We start from the raw sequence: 16193 nt of genomic DNA on the forward strand, positions 1-16193 counted from the left end.
ATTGGTGCTGAAATTTCGTGCTGGTCCGCGAAAGAGTGAACCATCCTGATGTTGAATGAAGATTACAGAATTTATAATGACTGGGTTGAAAACCACTGAGTACAGTCTTGTGTTAATGTGTGTAAGTTTTGAAAAAGTTCAATTTATTATAATAAATTTGTGTATATTGTATGGTAGTAAATGATAAAGTAGACTAGTATCTACACATATTTTGTGTTCAAGACATACCTAACTTCTTAATTTTTTTTTTTGTGGTATTTCTAGGCTACATGGTTTGTCTGTAAGTTATGCAAATTGTCACACATCTCAAAAAAAAAAAATTCCAAATGCATATTGAAACAAATCTGGATATAAGCGGACTGACACAATTCAAACCTGTGTTGCTTAACGGTCAACTGTATAACTAAAAACCCCGGACATTATGTAAAAAATGAGCTTAAGACTAAAAGGTAGAAGGAAGAAGGCAGATTGATCCAGGACCCCAGCAGACAAGGGGCAACACAGAGGTGAGTGCTCTGGATGTCTTCCACTCCAGATTTGGAGCTGGAGAGGCCAGCCACCTGGCAATGCCAACAAGCACAGACGACACAAGTTTCCATAAAAAGCCTGCTCTCCAGCCAAAGAACCAGGAAAAGGAGCATATGGCAAGACAGAAAACTAGTTCTAGACAGTAATTGGTCTACTTCAGCCAAATACCACAGAATAAACTGTAGCTTCACCCCCATTCATGGAGGGCTGTTACAGGAATTCCCCAACAATGTCTTTGGCAGCACATTGGGAATCATCTGAGGAACGTTAAAACAAACTGATGTCTAAGTCCTACTTCTAGAGATTCTGATTTAACTGGGTTCAGGCAGCAGGATTTTTAAATCTCTCCCAGTGACTCTGATATACATCCAAAACAGAAACTCAGCTATAGAAAATTTTGGAAAAATCAGTCTTAAGGACTACGATCTTAAGTGGACCCCACAAAAGCCTCCAATATTTTCATATTCTTTAAAATAAAGAATATAGGTAATAGACTAAAAGATGAGACTTTAAAAAAACTTAAACTAGTAATTCTAAGTCCTATAACTTAATTCCCATTTACTACCACCTATTTTTAGAAATTCTTCAAAAATTTAGCTTCAATTAGGCATTTTTGAGTTCCTGTTGGTTTATGGCATGCATACTAGGCAATGTCAGTTTCCTCCTTTTTTATTCATTGTCTAAATCAGTGGTTCTCAACCTTTCTAATGTCGTGACCCCGCAATACAGTTCCTCATGTTGCGGTGACCCCAAACCAAAAAATAATTTTGGTGGCTACTTCATAACTGTAATTTTGCTACAGTTATGATTCGGAATGTAAATACCTGATATGCATTATGTATTTTCCGATGGCTTTAGGCGACCCCGCTGGGGTCGCAACCCACAGGTTAAGAACCGCAGGTCTAAATCCTCTGCCAATCAAAAGTTTAATGCCAATTTTTTTTCTCCTTTTTAAGTGAGAGGAGTGGAAATAGACTCCCGCATGTGCCCCAACAGGGATCCACCTGGCAACACCTGTCTGGGGCCAACAATCAGACCAATTGAGCTATCCTCAGTGCCTGAGGCCAATGCTTGGATCAACCAAGCTATCCTCAGTTCCTGCGGCTGACGCTTGAACCAATCAAGCCACAGGCTGCAAGAGAGGAAGAGGGAGAGAAGGGGGAAGGGAACAGATAGATGGTTGCCTCTCTTGTGTGCCCTGACTGAAAATCAAACCCAGGAGCTCCATAGCTGGGCTGACAGTCTATCCACTGAACCAGCTGGCCAGGGCTAATGCTGCTTAAATATTTTTCTTTTTTCATTTAAAAACCTTTTCAATTATAGTTGACATTCAATATTACATTAGTTTCAGGTGCATAGCATGATGGCTAGGCACTAATATAACTTACAAAGGATCAACCAATAAATCTAGTACCCATGAAACACCAAACATACTGTTTCCGTAAAGTAATGGTGCACTTTTGACCAGTCACAGGAAAGCAACAAAAGACGATTGAAATGTGAAATCTGCACCAAATAAAAGAATAACCCTCCCAGTTTCTGTAGGATGATGTGGCAGCATGTGCGCATGCACAGATGATGACGTAACACCATGTATACAGCAGAGCAGCCAACAGCCATGCCAGTCAAGATGTGGACAGTACAGAGGAAAGTTCAGTGTGTTCTGTAGCTTGCTAAATTTGAATCCGTGATCAAAGTGCAACGTGAATATTGGTGCGTTTATAACGAAGCGCTACCACATAGGAATAACATTACTCATAGGTTAAGCAGTTGAAGGAAACGGCAGTTTGGTGGAGAAACCCCGTTCTGGTAGGCCATCAGTCAGTGACGAGTCTGTAGAGGCTATATGGGATAGCTACCTAAGGAGCCCTAAAAAATCTGTGCGTGAGCCCACATCGAACTGCACTGAATAGGTATGAAACTGGGAGAGTTTTCCTTTTATTTGGTGCAGATTTCACATTTCTATCGTCTTTTGTTGCTTTCCTGTGACCAGTCAAAAGTGCAACATGACTTTACGAACATACTGTATTTGTTACATTATTGATTATATTCCCTATGCTGTACTTTACAAAGATGTAACACTATGACAAGCATTCAGAAATAACACAATTCAAGCATTTTAAAATTTCTGTCCCATTATTTACCTTTCATTGTTGGAGTTTCTTCAGTCTCAGAAAACTAAGCATATCAATATTTTGTTCACATAAAAATGAAGTAACCACAATCACAGTATCTACAATACCCTTGAGATTGAAGACCATAAATGAGTTTGTACTAATCTGAGAATCACACTTGTTTTTCGTTCAAGGAATAAATTCAGTGAAATGAGAACAAGGAGAACTTTAGAGCCAATTACAAAGCAATTAGTCAATACCCAGTTACCAAAGGCCAGACTCTTCTTGAACAAAGGTCACCCAAATCTCCAGTAGACAGCCAATCTAAATGCTGACTTACAGATGTAAGACATTTGCTGTCACTAGCATCTAATTTTTTCTCATAATTTCTTCATTTGACTCTGAATCAAGTGGTATACTTTAGCTTTTGCTGTGAGCTATGTCTGTATTCATACCACACACTGGTTAGGCTGAGAGCACAAAGAAGTAATCGTTTTCAACACCCTGCTCAGAAATGAGCTGCAGTGTTACTAGACTCTCCTAAGAAATACTCTTAAAGGACAATAAACCTGCATTGCTAAGCATTAAAAGAGCCAAAGTCTTATGTCTCTGACTTTCCAACAATACTGTGTTTAATGTTTTCCATTATGAATAACTCCCATTTTAGACTGAAATTTTTAACAATTCTTTAATAAGTGTTTAGTTGATCTTAAAAATTATATAATGCTGGCCCTGGCCGGTTGGCTCAGAGGTAGAGCGTTGGCCTGGCGTGCGGGGGACCCGGGTTCGATTCCCGGCCAGGGCACATAGGAGAAGCGCCCATTTGCTTCTCCACCCTCCCCCTCCTTCCTCTCTGTCTCTCTCTTCCCCTCCCGCAGCCAAGGCTCCATTGGAGCAAAGATGGCCCGGGCGCTAGGGATGGCTCCTTGGCCTCTGCCCCAGGCGCTAGAGTAGCTCTGGTCGCAACAGAGCCATGCCCCGGAGGGGCAGAGCATCGCCCCCTGGTGGGCAGAACGTTGCCCCTGGTGGGCGTGCCGGGTGGATCCTGGTCGGGCGCATGCAGGAGTCTGTCTGACTGTCTCTCCCCGTTTCCAGCTTCAGGGGAAAAAAAAAAATTATATAATGCTGAATTTTCAAGTAAAACATTGTCAGAAAATCAGTACTAACATACATTGTTAGGCTATAGTAATTAAAATAGCAGGTTCATAGACTACAATTGAGTTCTGAAATAAATCTGTGCATCTGGCAATATAGTATCTGACAAAGGTGGCATTTCAAAATAGTACAGTAAAGAAGCTCTTGATTAGTTTTGTGATAGAGACTAGCTACATTAAAGGCTGACACTCTACTCCTGTATCAAAAAATATCCAGATGAATTAAATATCTAAATTAAATAAACCTACAAAACCAAGAGAAATTATGTTCTTGAAAGTGGGGTAGCCATCCCAAGCATGCCATAAAATCAGACACAACAGAAGAAAAGTGAGCAAACAACGTCAAAAACAAATTACTAATGATTAAAGAGATGAAGCCAACTACCACTGAAAACTCAATACATAATAATGACCTCTCAAAGAGCAGTGTAGATGTGAACTAACCACATCCCCAGAAGGCAACAGTCATCTTTCAAAAAGGAAATCTAATGAAGTGGGAAAAAGGCCCCACTGATAGCTGTGAGGGGTTATCTGAGAATTGAAGCAGAGACCACAATTTACAAAACTGTACCAAGACTTACAAAACAGAAAAACTATCCTAAACAGTGCCACACAATGCAAGCAATCTAAACCCATACTGTTCTAGCACAGCTCATTTAGATCCTTGTCTTCCAAGACAAGACAGCTGATGAACTGATCTAGTGGTAACTGCATGAACTCATCTGTTAAAGGTAGGACTACTGACTGTCCCAGCAGCATGACTGGTTTATAAAATCTGACCAATCTCTGAGTCAGTCCAGCTCCCTAAACCCTATAAAACTCTTTCTTAATTCACTCATCGTAATATATCCCATGATTCCCCAGTGTGTGCATTCTCCCTTGCAGCAACAAGCTAACACATTTAAATTTGTTACCAGTTTAAAAAAACAACACTAAATTGAAGGAAACACTGATGGAAGATTGAAGGCTGATTTCTTTATAGAGCTTGTCTGGGTTATTGATTCCTGCCTAATAAACTACTGCAAAACTAGGTGCCATAAAATACCTATTTTTCTTAATATTAATGGATTCTGTGAATCCAGAATTCATACAGAGAGAGTGAGGATAGATTGTCTCTGCCCCATGACCTGTGGGCCTTCATTTGAGAAGACTCGAAGACTAGAGGTAATGCAAGCCATCTTGGGACTATTATCAGCTCAAGGGTCACTTGGTCACGTGTCTAACAGTTGAAGCTGGCTGTTACCTGAGACCTCAGAGCTAGGGAAAATAAGACCTACAGTCTCCTTGTGGATGCCCGGGCTTCCCAACAGCATGGTGGCTGGGATCCCAGAACAAGAGTCCCTACAGAACAAGGTAAAAGCTGCACATTTTCATAGACTTGGAAGTTATCAAGCATCAGCAAGTCCGACCAACTTCAATGAGAGAAAATAAAGACCTAGCCTTTGAATGGGTAAGAGTGTCGAAGTCACACTATAAAAACAGTATGTGAAACGAGAGGTATTATTATGGCCATTCTTAGAAAATACAGTCGTCACAGAACTCTTATTTAAAAGCTAAAACAACCAACCAAATGAAATTTCTAATAGAAAAATAAGGGAGGAAAGATATATGAATAATTAATTCATCAAACAAAGGCATATAAATGAGCTATTATAAACATCATGAAAATACACAGCTTCACTATTATTAAAGTAACATTAAACAAGTTACTGATTTCTAATTAACATGTTATCCAGGGTATGGGATAACATTTGTACCACCACTGGGCACATCAACTTAAATTGTTAGTGATTTTCCTTAAACTGACAGGTTTGCATTTGAGCTGATGTAGGCCAAAAACCCAAGTCTAAAGAATCATGCTTATCTGTCAGCTGTTCTGCATTCAAATAGTGCTGCATAAAAAAGGCAGTTAATTCAGCTCACAAATCTATTACAAAAGTGCTTTTCCTCAAGACAACCATTATCACAGACTGTTTCCATTTTGACATAAAAAATATTTTTAAAATGTGTACACATGAGCAGAGAATCAAGTTAATAATTTGTACAACTTCATTAAGGACATTCTTAAAGTGTTTTTGAAAAACAAAAAAACTGGGAGTGTATGGCAGTGAAGAATGATGACTACTAATAGTTTGCTGCCACTGCCCTTATTGTTGCTAAAAAGTGCCAGCAGTTATACCCACCACTGGGTACCAAACACTGGTTTTGCACAGCAGTGCAAATGTTCACAAACACATACACAATTTCAGTATTATTATAAAATAACAACACTCTCAAAGGGTTTTTGGAACACCCAGTTGTCTGTGTACCCTTTAAAAACTGCTCTCAAGAGATAAATGGCATCAAGTGCCATTCAATGGAATGTCATAGGTAGCTATTAAAAGAAATGAGGCAAATTTAAATTTATGTACTTGGAATATGGTAATGTACTTACTATATTTAAGAAGAATCAAGTGTCATAGTTAAATGTATAGTATTTCTAGTTTATGAACTACATACAGATGTTTATATATGTAAATAAAATGTTAAGAATGATACATATCATAATGTTAGTAAAGGCTACCTTCAAGAAAGTGTATTTCACATTATAAATTTGTGGTGTTAAAAGTTATAGGTTATTCTTATAATTAAAAAAATCTCTTAAATTTAATTTTAGGCCCTGGCCGGTTGGCTCAGCGGTAGAGCGTCGGCCTACCGTGCGGAGGACCCGGGTTCGATTCCCGGCCAGGGCACATAGGAGAAGCACCCATTTGCTTCTCCACCCCTCCGCCGCGCCTTCCTCTCTCTCTCTTCCCCTCCCGCAGCCAAGGCTCCATTGGAGCAAAAGATGGCCCGGGCGCTTGGGATGGCTCTGTGGCCTCTGCCCCAGGCGCTAGAGTGGCTCTGGTCGCAATATGGCGACACCCAGGAGGGTCACAACATGGCGACGCCCAGGATGGGCAGAGCATCGCCCCCTGGTGGGCAGAGCGTCGCCCCCTGGTGGGCGTGCCGGGTGGATCCCGGTTGGGCGCATGCGGGAGTCTGTCTGACTGTCTCTCCCTGTTTCCAGCTTCAGAAAAATGAAAAAAAAAAAAAAAGAATTAAAAAAAAAAATTTAATTTTAATTAAAAAATTATTTTTTAAGTGAGAGGAGGGGAGATAATGATACAGACTCCTGCATATGCCCTGACTGGGATCTACTTGGCCATCCCCGTCTAGGGCCAATGCTTATATCAACAAAGCTATTTTTAGTGCCTGAGGCTGATGCACTCAGATCAACCAAGCAATCCTCAGCACCTGGGGTGACGCTGGAACCAATTGAGTCACTGGTTGCAGGAGTAAGAGATGAAGGGGGGAGAGAAGCAGATGGTCGCTTCTCTTGTGTGCTCTGTTTGGGAATCAAACCCAGGATGAAAAATCCCTTCAAAATAGGAATTTTCTTATGTTGAACAATGCTTTGAAAAGACTTCTTTCCCCTCTCTCAAAAGATAGGCTCTCCTTATAAAAACAAAATTAGCATTATTAATAATTTATTGAGGAAAAAGAAGCAAAGAATAAAGCAGGAATGAAAGTAGGAAAAACTGCCAAGAAGACAGTGTAACAGTCACTGGAATGTGACCTAAATTGCTGAAATTAAGTTCTCCCAAATAAGGCCATATTCTTCGTCTATGAACATGAAGACTTTATTTACAATGAATCAACACTACATGCTAAAGTTTCCAAATGAACACTGGCAAAGTTACTGTACTCTTCTTGAGTAAGGATTTTAGTAACAATGCAAGTAAATAATGAAGAAATAATGAGGATGTCTGCTTTGTAATACTCAGGAATAATACTAATGTCAGTAGGCAATTAGGTTGAAATTTCATCTATAAACAAAAACTCAGAAGCTGCTTTATTTAGCTCCAAGGGAATTTTCAAAGAATTTCCTTTCCAGTGTCTTTTGATTACTATTACTAGCCCACTGTGAAAGATCATAACCTCTGAATCTCAAACTATTTTTGATTAACATTTTAGCTCCATCACAGAAAGACCTGCTATCTCAGGAGGCTGCCAGGTTATCATTTTGAGTCTATTACACCTCAGTTAGATTATTTCAATTCGTTACTTCTGGTCCTCTGGGATTGTTTTAATGTCACTTGCAATTCTGCAGGTTCTAAGAGCTGAATTACTGTAATGGCCTATTTCTAAGATTTGGGGAAGTTTAACATTGATTTTGAAGGTCTCGCTTATAAGGAAAGTTATGTTAAATCTACAACCGGAAATATTCGCTACTTTTTACACAAATCAGCCGTAGTTAAAGTTATGTGTGCTATGACAGCCTTTTGTATGTTTCAGCATCACTTAGAAATGAAGATAAGGGTGTATTAACAGTAGTAAACAGAACTTAGAGAAGAAGGTGGAATCTGAGCAAAGTGTAAATAAAAACAAATAACCCTCCCATTTTAAGAACATGGCTAATAGTACTGAATGATTTTTAAAAATAAGTATGTCTCATTGATCAACATACACCAGAAGACAGGTTCTGTGGGTAGATACTCAAGTTCACAGAGGAAATACTAATTATAAACATCAATGCTTTGCAAAAGATAAGCATTCAAAAATGTATATGGAATAAACACAAAAGAAAATTCCTTTGTTTTGAAGATGCTACTCTATTGCTGTTGTGGGAGGTTAAGAGAAGCAGGTAGGATTATTTGGTACCTGACTAAGGGTAAACAGAAAACTGCTTTTAAGAGAATAAAGGAGGGTGAGGATTTGCACACATTTTTAATGAAATGGACCTTACGGTAATCAGATTTGGCTGAAAACATGTAAGTGACAACCAACATATAAATGACAACAATTAAGTGATATAGATATATTTTAACAGTACAACTGCTTGTAAAATGAGAAGCAATAATTCATAATCAATATTTTTCAAACTGTTACTTAATATTAAAATTTAAGAAGTTTTAAAGATTTCTAGAAGGCAAAAGAACAAAAACAAATTAACTTTTACAATGATTTCATTAGATATCAAAGATATCAATTAAAATATTCACAATAATCAATTTAGATATGATTTTCTCGTTAACAAGATAGTTCCTGAATAGGCTAGTTTTTCCTATGATCTATCTACAGACTTTGCAGATCACTATGTATCAAGGCAGGGAGAAAAAATGAAATCATTTCAGCAATTCTGAAGGGGGAAAAATAATCAGATGGCAAGCCATAAAGTAACAATTGTGAATACATTTGTTAATGACTATAAAGCATTCAAGCCTATACTTCTGGAGTTTCATTGAAACAATAGCATAAAAAGTATCCAGTAATATTATAAATAAAGTAAATCTAACATGTAGTACAGTGTGTCTGTAAAGTCATGGTGCACTTTTGACCGGTCACAGGAAAGCAACAAAAGATGATAGAAATGTGAAATCTGCACCAAATAAAAGGAAAACTCTCCCAGTTTCATACCTATTCAGTGCAGTTCGATGTGGGCTCACACACAGATTTTTTTAGGGCTCCTTAGGTAGCTATCCCGTATAGCCTCTACAGACTTGTCACTAACTGATGGCCTACCAGAATGGGGTTTCTCCACCAAACTGCCAGTTTCCTTCAACTGCTTATCCCACCGAGTAATGTTATTTCTATGTGGTGGCACTTTGTTATAAACACACCGATATTCACGTTGCACTTTGGTCACGGATTCAAATTTAGCGATCCATGAACACACTGAACTTTCCTCTGTACTGTCCACATCTTGACTGGCATGGCTATGGGCTGCTCTGCTGTATATACATGGTGTTATGTCACCATCTGCGCATGCACACATGCTGCCACATCATCCTACAGAAACTGGAAGGGTTTTTCTTTTATTTGGTGCAGATTTCACATTTCAATCGTCTTTTGTTGCTTTCCTGTGACCGGTCAAAAGTGCACCATGACTTTACGGACACACTGTATAATAGATTTTCAGGAGCCACCTATGGATACTGTTATGGCACAGGTAAATACCTTGTAAAATATTACTCATTGTTCTTGAATAAAGAAAAAGCAGAAGAAAAATGGATATCTGCTATTGTCATCAAAATAAAATTTGAACACTTGACATATTAAGTAGGAATTAAATAAAACTATTTTTTATTTTCAACAATAAAAACTTATTCCAAAAATTATTCTAGTAATGAAAAAATAAAGTAAACGGTGCTTTCTTTCAAAATTCTAAAGATGCTGCTCTGTGATCAGCTTGTCTGCATTGCTTCTCATGAAAAGTTTGCTGTCTGGCCCTGACCGGTTGGCTTAGTGGTGGAGTGTCGGCCTGGCATGCGGAGGTCCCGGGTTCAATTCCCGGCCAGGGCACACAGGAGAAGCGCCCATCTGCTTCTCCACCCCTCCCCCTCTCCTTCCTCTCTGTCTCTCTCTTCCCCTCCTGCAGCCAAGGCTCCATTGGAGCAAAGATGGCCGGGGCGATGGGGATGGCTCCTTGGCCTCTGCCCCAGGCGCTAGAGTGGCTCTGCTAGCGGCAGAGCGACGCCCCGGAGGGGGCAGCGTATCGCCCCCTGGTGGGCAGAGCGTCGCCCCCTGGTGGGCGTGCCAGGTGGATCCCGGTCGGGCACATGCGGAAGTCTGTCTGACTATCTATCCCCGTTTCCAGCTTCAGAAAAATACAAAGAAAAAAAAAAAGTTTGCTGTCATTTTTATCTCTTTTCCTCTCTATACAATAGTGAGTCCTTCCTCCCCAACTACTCTCAAGATTGTCTCTTTAACACTAGATTTAAGTGGCAATGTGATTATGGTGTGCTTTGTTTCCTGTGCTTTTTGGATCTCTTAGTTAATAGTACAGTTTTCATTAAATTGGGGGGAAAATTTACCATTATTTCTTCAGATGTTTCTTTTGTTCACCCTTTTCTCATTTGGGGACTTCAATTACTTAGATATCATAGTAAGCTGCTTGATGCTATCCTACAGCTTTTTTTTTTATCTTCCTTTAAAACTGCTTTATTTTATACAGTTTCTATTGCTGTGTCTTCAAGTTCATTAATATTTTCTTCTGGAACACCTAATACACATCAACCCCACATGATATTGCAGGAAATGAACATTTCTTGTCTACAGTATGTATGATGTGAGGGATAGTGTAGTTTTTCATCTCTAGAAATCAGATGTGAATCTTTTAAAAATAATTCCTAAGTGTCTACTTAACCATGCTCACTCTTTCCTCTAGCTTCTAACATAGGGAACACAAATATAAAAGCTGTTTTAATTATCTTTTCCACTAATTCTACCATATGTATCTTTTCTTGGGTAGTTTTTATTAATTCTTCCCTCTCAGCATGGCTCATACAATCACCACTGCTATCTTCTACCAGAGCACCTACTGAAATGCACACACATTTCAGGGACCACCTTAAGGCAACAATGACAGGGAGTAAAGCAAACTTTCAACTACCTAACCTCAGAACCAAGCAGCTATACTTTTCTTCCTAGTAAATAAACAATTTTATTTTAAAACAAAAAATCTTTTGATGCTAGTTTTTTTGTTTTCAATATTCATTTATAATCATTTCTAAGCAAACACTTCCCTTTGAAATCACAACCAAGAAACATCTGGAAAGTTCTCAAAAAAATTTCTAATGTTAAAAGATATCACCATATAAAAATGATGATATAATTACTAAAAAACCATTATTTATACTTGTAACCTTGAAGATACAGTGAAACCAATTTTGTTTGTTATTGAAAATTTAGCCCTATATCCATAATTAGATTTATTCAAGATTAAAATACATAACCTGAGCATTAGTCATAAATGTAAGTCATAAAGCTAAGGCACTGGAAATCTTAGTAGAAATGACAATTAAAAGTGACATTAACGACTGTATTTCCCCATGTATAAGACGCTCCCATGAATAAGACACACCTTAATTTTGAGGCCCAAAATGTGAAAAAAAAATGTATTGCATAAAGTTACTGAACTCAAGTTTTATTTGTCATAAAATTCATACAGCTCCTCATCACTGTCAAAACTCCCATCCATTAGCTTGTCCTCATCTGTGTCTGATGATGAATCACTGTCTTCATATATTGCCTCGTCCTCAGTTCCATCTATGGCCTTTGAAATGCCACAACCAATGTGTAAGACACACCCAATTTTTAGACCCCAAATTTTTCCAAAAAAGGTGCATCTTATACATGGGGAAATACAGTAGCTAGTGTGATGACTGATTATATTTGAAATCTGTCACTTAAAAGATAATGGTTGTTCTATAAATCAATATTACCTATAATTGGAACAATAATGATAAAATAATCAGCTTTCAAAAAAATTTAGGATAAAACTGAATCAAGGAATTTTAAGTGTGTCTTCTAAAACTATATTCTTATACTTTCCTGAGATAATATTTCACTTACCTTCAAAATAAAATTAGAATGATGTTACTACTCTGTATAATGAACAACAGATTTGGGTAGGCTAATTTGCTAAGGCTAGATCTACCTGACTAACTGATGTTAACAAAGTGTGCAAAAATGGAAGCAAAATACCTATTATTTACTTACAAGTTCAGGATCTTATGAAGAATAATGTTACTATATAACACCAATGATAGAATCAGTGCTTAAAAACAGAGGAGGTGAGAGAAGAGGAAAGCCAAACTGTTAGGTTATGCCAAAGGCCTTCATCACTCCAAGCAAAAAAAAAAAAAAAAAATACATGCAATTTCTTTGCACTCAGGATACCAATTAGCAGTCTCATTTCATGGGAGAAATAACCCCACAGGCACACTCACAACCGAATACTTCACTAGAATACTATATATTTGGGAAGGAAAGGAATGATACTAAAAGTGCTCTCTCTCTCTCTCTCTCTCTCTCTCTCTCTCTCTCTCTCTCGCTCTCACACACACACACACACACACACACACACACACACCCAAATCCTTTTTCAGCTCACAGACTGTAGGAATCCATTAATCCAATTCCCTCCTCATTTTTCAGATAAGGAAGTAGCTCGCAAGAAACAAAGTGACGTGCTCAAGGTCACAATTAACAAATAGGACTAGGATTCAGATCTTATGAATTCTTGGATATTGTCCTTTCCTGTCCACTGGTTGCCAGGGAGATTATCTCTAGCATAAAAGCAAAGTAAAATGGATCAAACTTAAACACAGCTCATAAGAAGGCAGTCAGGGCATCACAGTATGAGCTATATGGTGAAGAGGCAGCCCTTCAGGTATAATGCTGAGCAATTCAAGTAGTGAGTATCATGAGCAGACTCAAATAACAATGATAGCTAACACTTCCATAATTACTAGGCACTCAGCATTATCCCGTGACATTGTATATATTAATTTAATTATGCTACCTCCGAGGTAGATATTGTTTTTCTCACCTGCAAATGAGGAAAGAGGCATAATGAAGTTAAATAACCAGAGAGGCCAGGTGACTACAGATTTCAAGAAAAAAGGGGGAGAAGATTTACTTATATATTTATTTTATATTCATGTGTCAAAATAAGTATTTTAAAATTTAAGATTATAAATAATTCTAAAGGAAAGATATCTTAGGAGTTTCCTATTTGGGGTTTTTTTCTTATCAGATTCCTAGTGAAAAGTAATGGTTTTCATAAAGGCATTTTTATTTATCTTTGAAGAAGTCCATTAAAAAGATCCAAGAAATAACCTGGAATTAAGCAACTTCAATATATCTCTTCAACAAAGAATAATTAACATTACAACTTAAGATTTGAGGGTCACATGTTTTCTATAACTAAAAGAATAAACCCTCTGTTCTGCCAAGACAAAAAACAATTATTTCATATCAAGAGTTAAACTTGATTTCTTATGTAAGAAATAAAATTAATCTGTTTCAGGAATAAACTCCCAATTTCAAAACTCAGCTTCCATTAATTTTGCAACAAGGAATGGATGGATAGATGGAGAGATAAATAAATGGACCAACAGAGATTTTCAAGCCTACAAGAATATGATGATATATGGTTCTCCCAAATTTTTAGAAGCTACTTTTGTAACTTACCATTTTTTTCCTCTTATCCTGTTCTGTGGGTGGTTCTTCATCTTCTGTTACTTTTGGTTCCTCAAGATGAGACATCAACATACAGCTACAGTTTAAAAACAATGTTTTAAATAAATTTTTAATTTTTTAACATGCTAAAAACAAACCCACAAATCACTGAGATCATTAATGCTTCTTTGAACCAAAATATGAGAAATAGCTAAATAAATTATATGTATAAGTATAAATAATAATAATAATTAGAGAGATATCTCTTTAAAAAGGGCCACACCAAAAAATTTTATGGCCTTTTACTTGAGCATTTAAAGTAGTAAACTCGAAGATATTTATTTATTGGCAACTTGAAACCATGTATCATTTCATAGAGCAATGTGTACCCTTTACATCTTTCTAATCAATACTTACAAACACTTAAGATTAATAACTTTTACCACTAGTCTTCATTTGTCTGTAGATTATTATAGTACAAGTTTCATAACAGTCACAATAATTTAAAGTATAACATCATTAAAACACTTCTAATTACACTGGGGAACAAAATTTTTGTTGCATCTACAAAAACACTTATTCTTACCTAACTTGAGTGTGCTGATCTCAAATCTGACATTAGTTTTTCTCTGTAAGCTATAGTTATTTTGCAATTCAAGATTTTAGGTTTTTATCTTATTGTAAAATTTTCAAAATAATGAAGTAGAATGTCTTCTTGGGCATCATCTTTGTGAAAATATAATTTATATAATGCAGTAAATACACTAATACACTAAAAGATATGATTGCATCAGAATTTGTCTACATTTTGAAATAGAACATATTAAAACACTTATTTTAATCATAAAATTTTCACAGAACTTATTTAAATTCTATTCAGGCAAAAATTCGCGTTTGTAGCTCTTGTATTTGTATACTTGTTGAGGACAATCTCGTCTGATGCTCCAGCACTAGTCTGCCATCGTTTAGAGCTGTCAAGAAATAGCCGCCATTCTGTTGGACTGTAAGTGGTAACATCTAGCTGGCTAGATGAGAAGACTACTGAGATCATGACAGTAAACAAAGTGTTTCCACTTTTTTGTGGAAAAAAAGTCCACAAAAGTTTGTTCACGCTCCTGGAATGGGATACTTTAGCTGACCGGTGAAGTGCATTCTTTTCTTGAAGCCTGGAGGCTAATAACTCAGCTGCTTTCTTTGTTAGGCCCAAATCTCTTACTAAGTCTTCAATTCGGGTTGGCTAAACTGCTGCAGGGTTAATGACTGCTTGGCATGAGGGGTTAATGACTGTTTGGCATCAGAAGAAGACCCTTCAGATTCTACAACCATTTCCTCATGCATCTTATCAAAATACACTTGATCACCATGTTCACTTTCTTCATCCTTAGAAGAAATAAAACCATTGAAAACTGGAACTGGGAGTGTCTCAGAGTGTGGGATAGATCGTATTGCTGAAGGAGTATTAGGATATGTGATCATATGCCGTTTTTTCTTGCCAATGCCCTTTGTATGGATCAGACAGAAATAACAGTCACTGCTGTGGTCCTTAGGTTCATGCCAAACCATGGAAATACCAAAAGGCATTCCTTTGCATTTTCCTTTTGTCCAGTCATGAAGCATTTTCTCACTATTATGAAACACAATATGAGGAGCCCAATTCTTGTCTTGATCACCAAGGGGAACTTGAAAATAGGCAATATATGCACATGTTACAAATGATGAAATATTGTGCCTTTGAAATGAAGTGTGTAACAGCCCCATATATAACAGAAGGTGTCAGGACTATTCTTACATTTACGCCTACTCGAAAAAGCCATGATTCAATCTTAAAACAAAGTAAGAGGGTATTTTTATCAGATAATAATTATTTACATTTAAAAACAACTATAATTATGTAAAAGTGATGTTTGTAAAACATTAATTGCCTTGTGGTTATGTTCAATCCAAGAGTCATTACCCTTTAACTCCAATTTAAAAATCAATGCATGGCATTAACTGTAACAAAAAGAAATTAAAATTGCATATAAATTAGAGCATGCACCAAAAAATGAATTTCAGATTTGGAATCAGCGATGCAGAAATATATAGGAAAAGTTCTAAAACCTCATGCAACAGAAAATGGGAAAAAAATTGTTCCCTAAGTGTTATGTAACAATCAACTTTGTGCTCCAAGTAACATTACGGCTACACTACGAGGAACTTGCCACCGAGAGCCTTGTGCCGACAGGACAGATATCAGTCCCTCTATTTTGATTATCTGCATCGCTGCTCTTCACCATAGCAGAGGTAACAGAAATATAGCTTCCTACTTCCTCAACATTGGTGCCAGGGAGACAAGAAATGAATAGTGTCTAGTAAATCAAGTTGATGTGCTCAAACCTTACTGTTTCCTAGCTTAGAAGAGTGGAATTCA

General features: G+C 37.3%; 1 protein-coding gene and 1 non-coding gene across 2 annotated transcripts in view; one reads left to right on the plus strand and one right to left on the minus strand.

The window, feature by feature from the left end:
• Nucleotides 1-16193, minus strand: part of IPO11 (importin 11) — a 241840-nt gene that overhangs the window by 8224 nt on the left and 217423 nt on the right. The window contains exon 29 of the mRNA XM_066242532.1: nucleotides 13796-13880. Coding sequence (XP_066098629.1) covers nucleotides 13796-13880 — 85 coding nt within the window. The remainder of the gene's footprint in view (nucleotides 1-13795; nucleotides 13881-16193) is intronic.
• Nucleotides 6453-6528, plus strand: TRNAG-ACC (transfer RNA glycine (anticodon ACC)). The gene has a single exon. It is a non-coding gene; the product is annotated as a tRNA-Gly (tRNA).

This window comes from Saccopteryx bilineata, chromosome 1, assembly GCF_036850765.1.
Source record: "Saccopteryx bilineata isolate mSacBil1 chromosome 1, mSacBil1_pri_phased_curated, whole genome shotgun sequence".
Taxonomy (NCBI): domain Eukaryota; kingdom Metazoa; phylum Chordata; class Mammalia; order Chiroptera; family Emballonuridae; genus Saccopteryx; species Saccopteryx bilineata.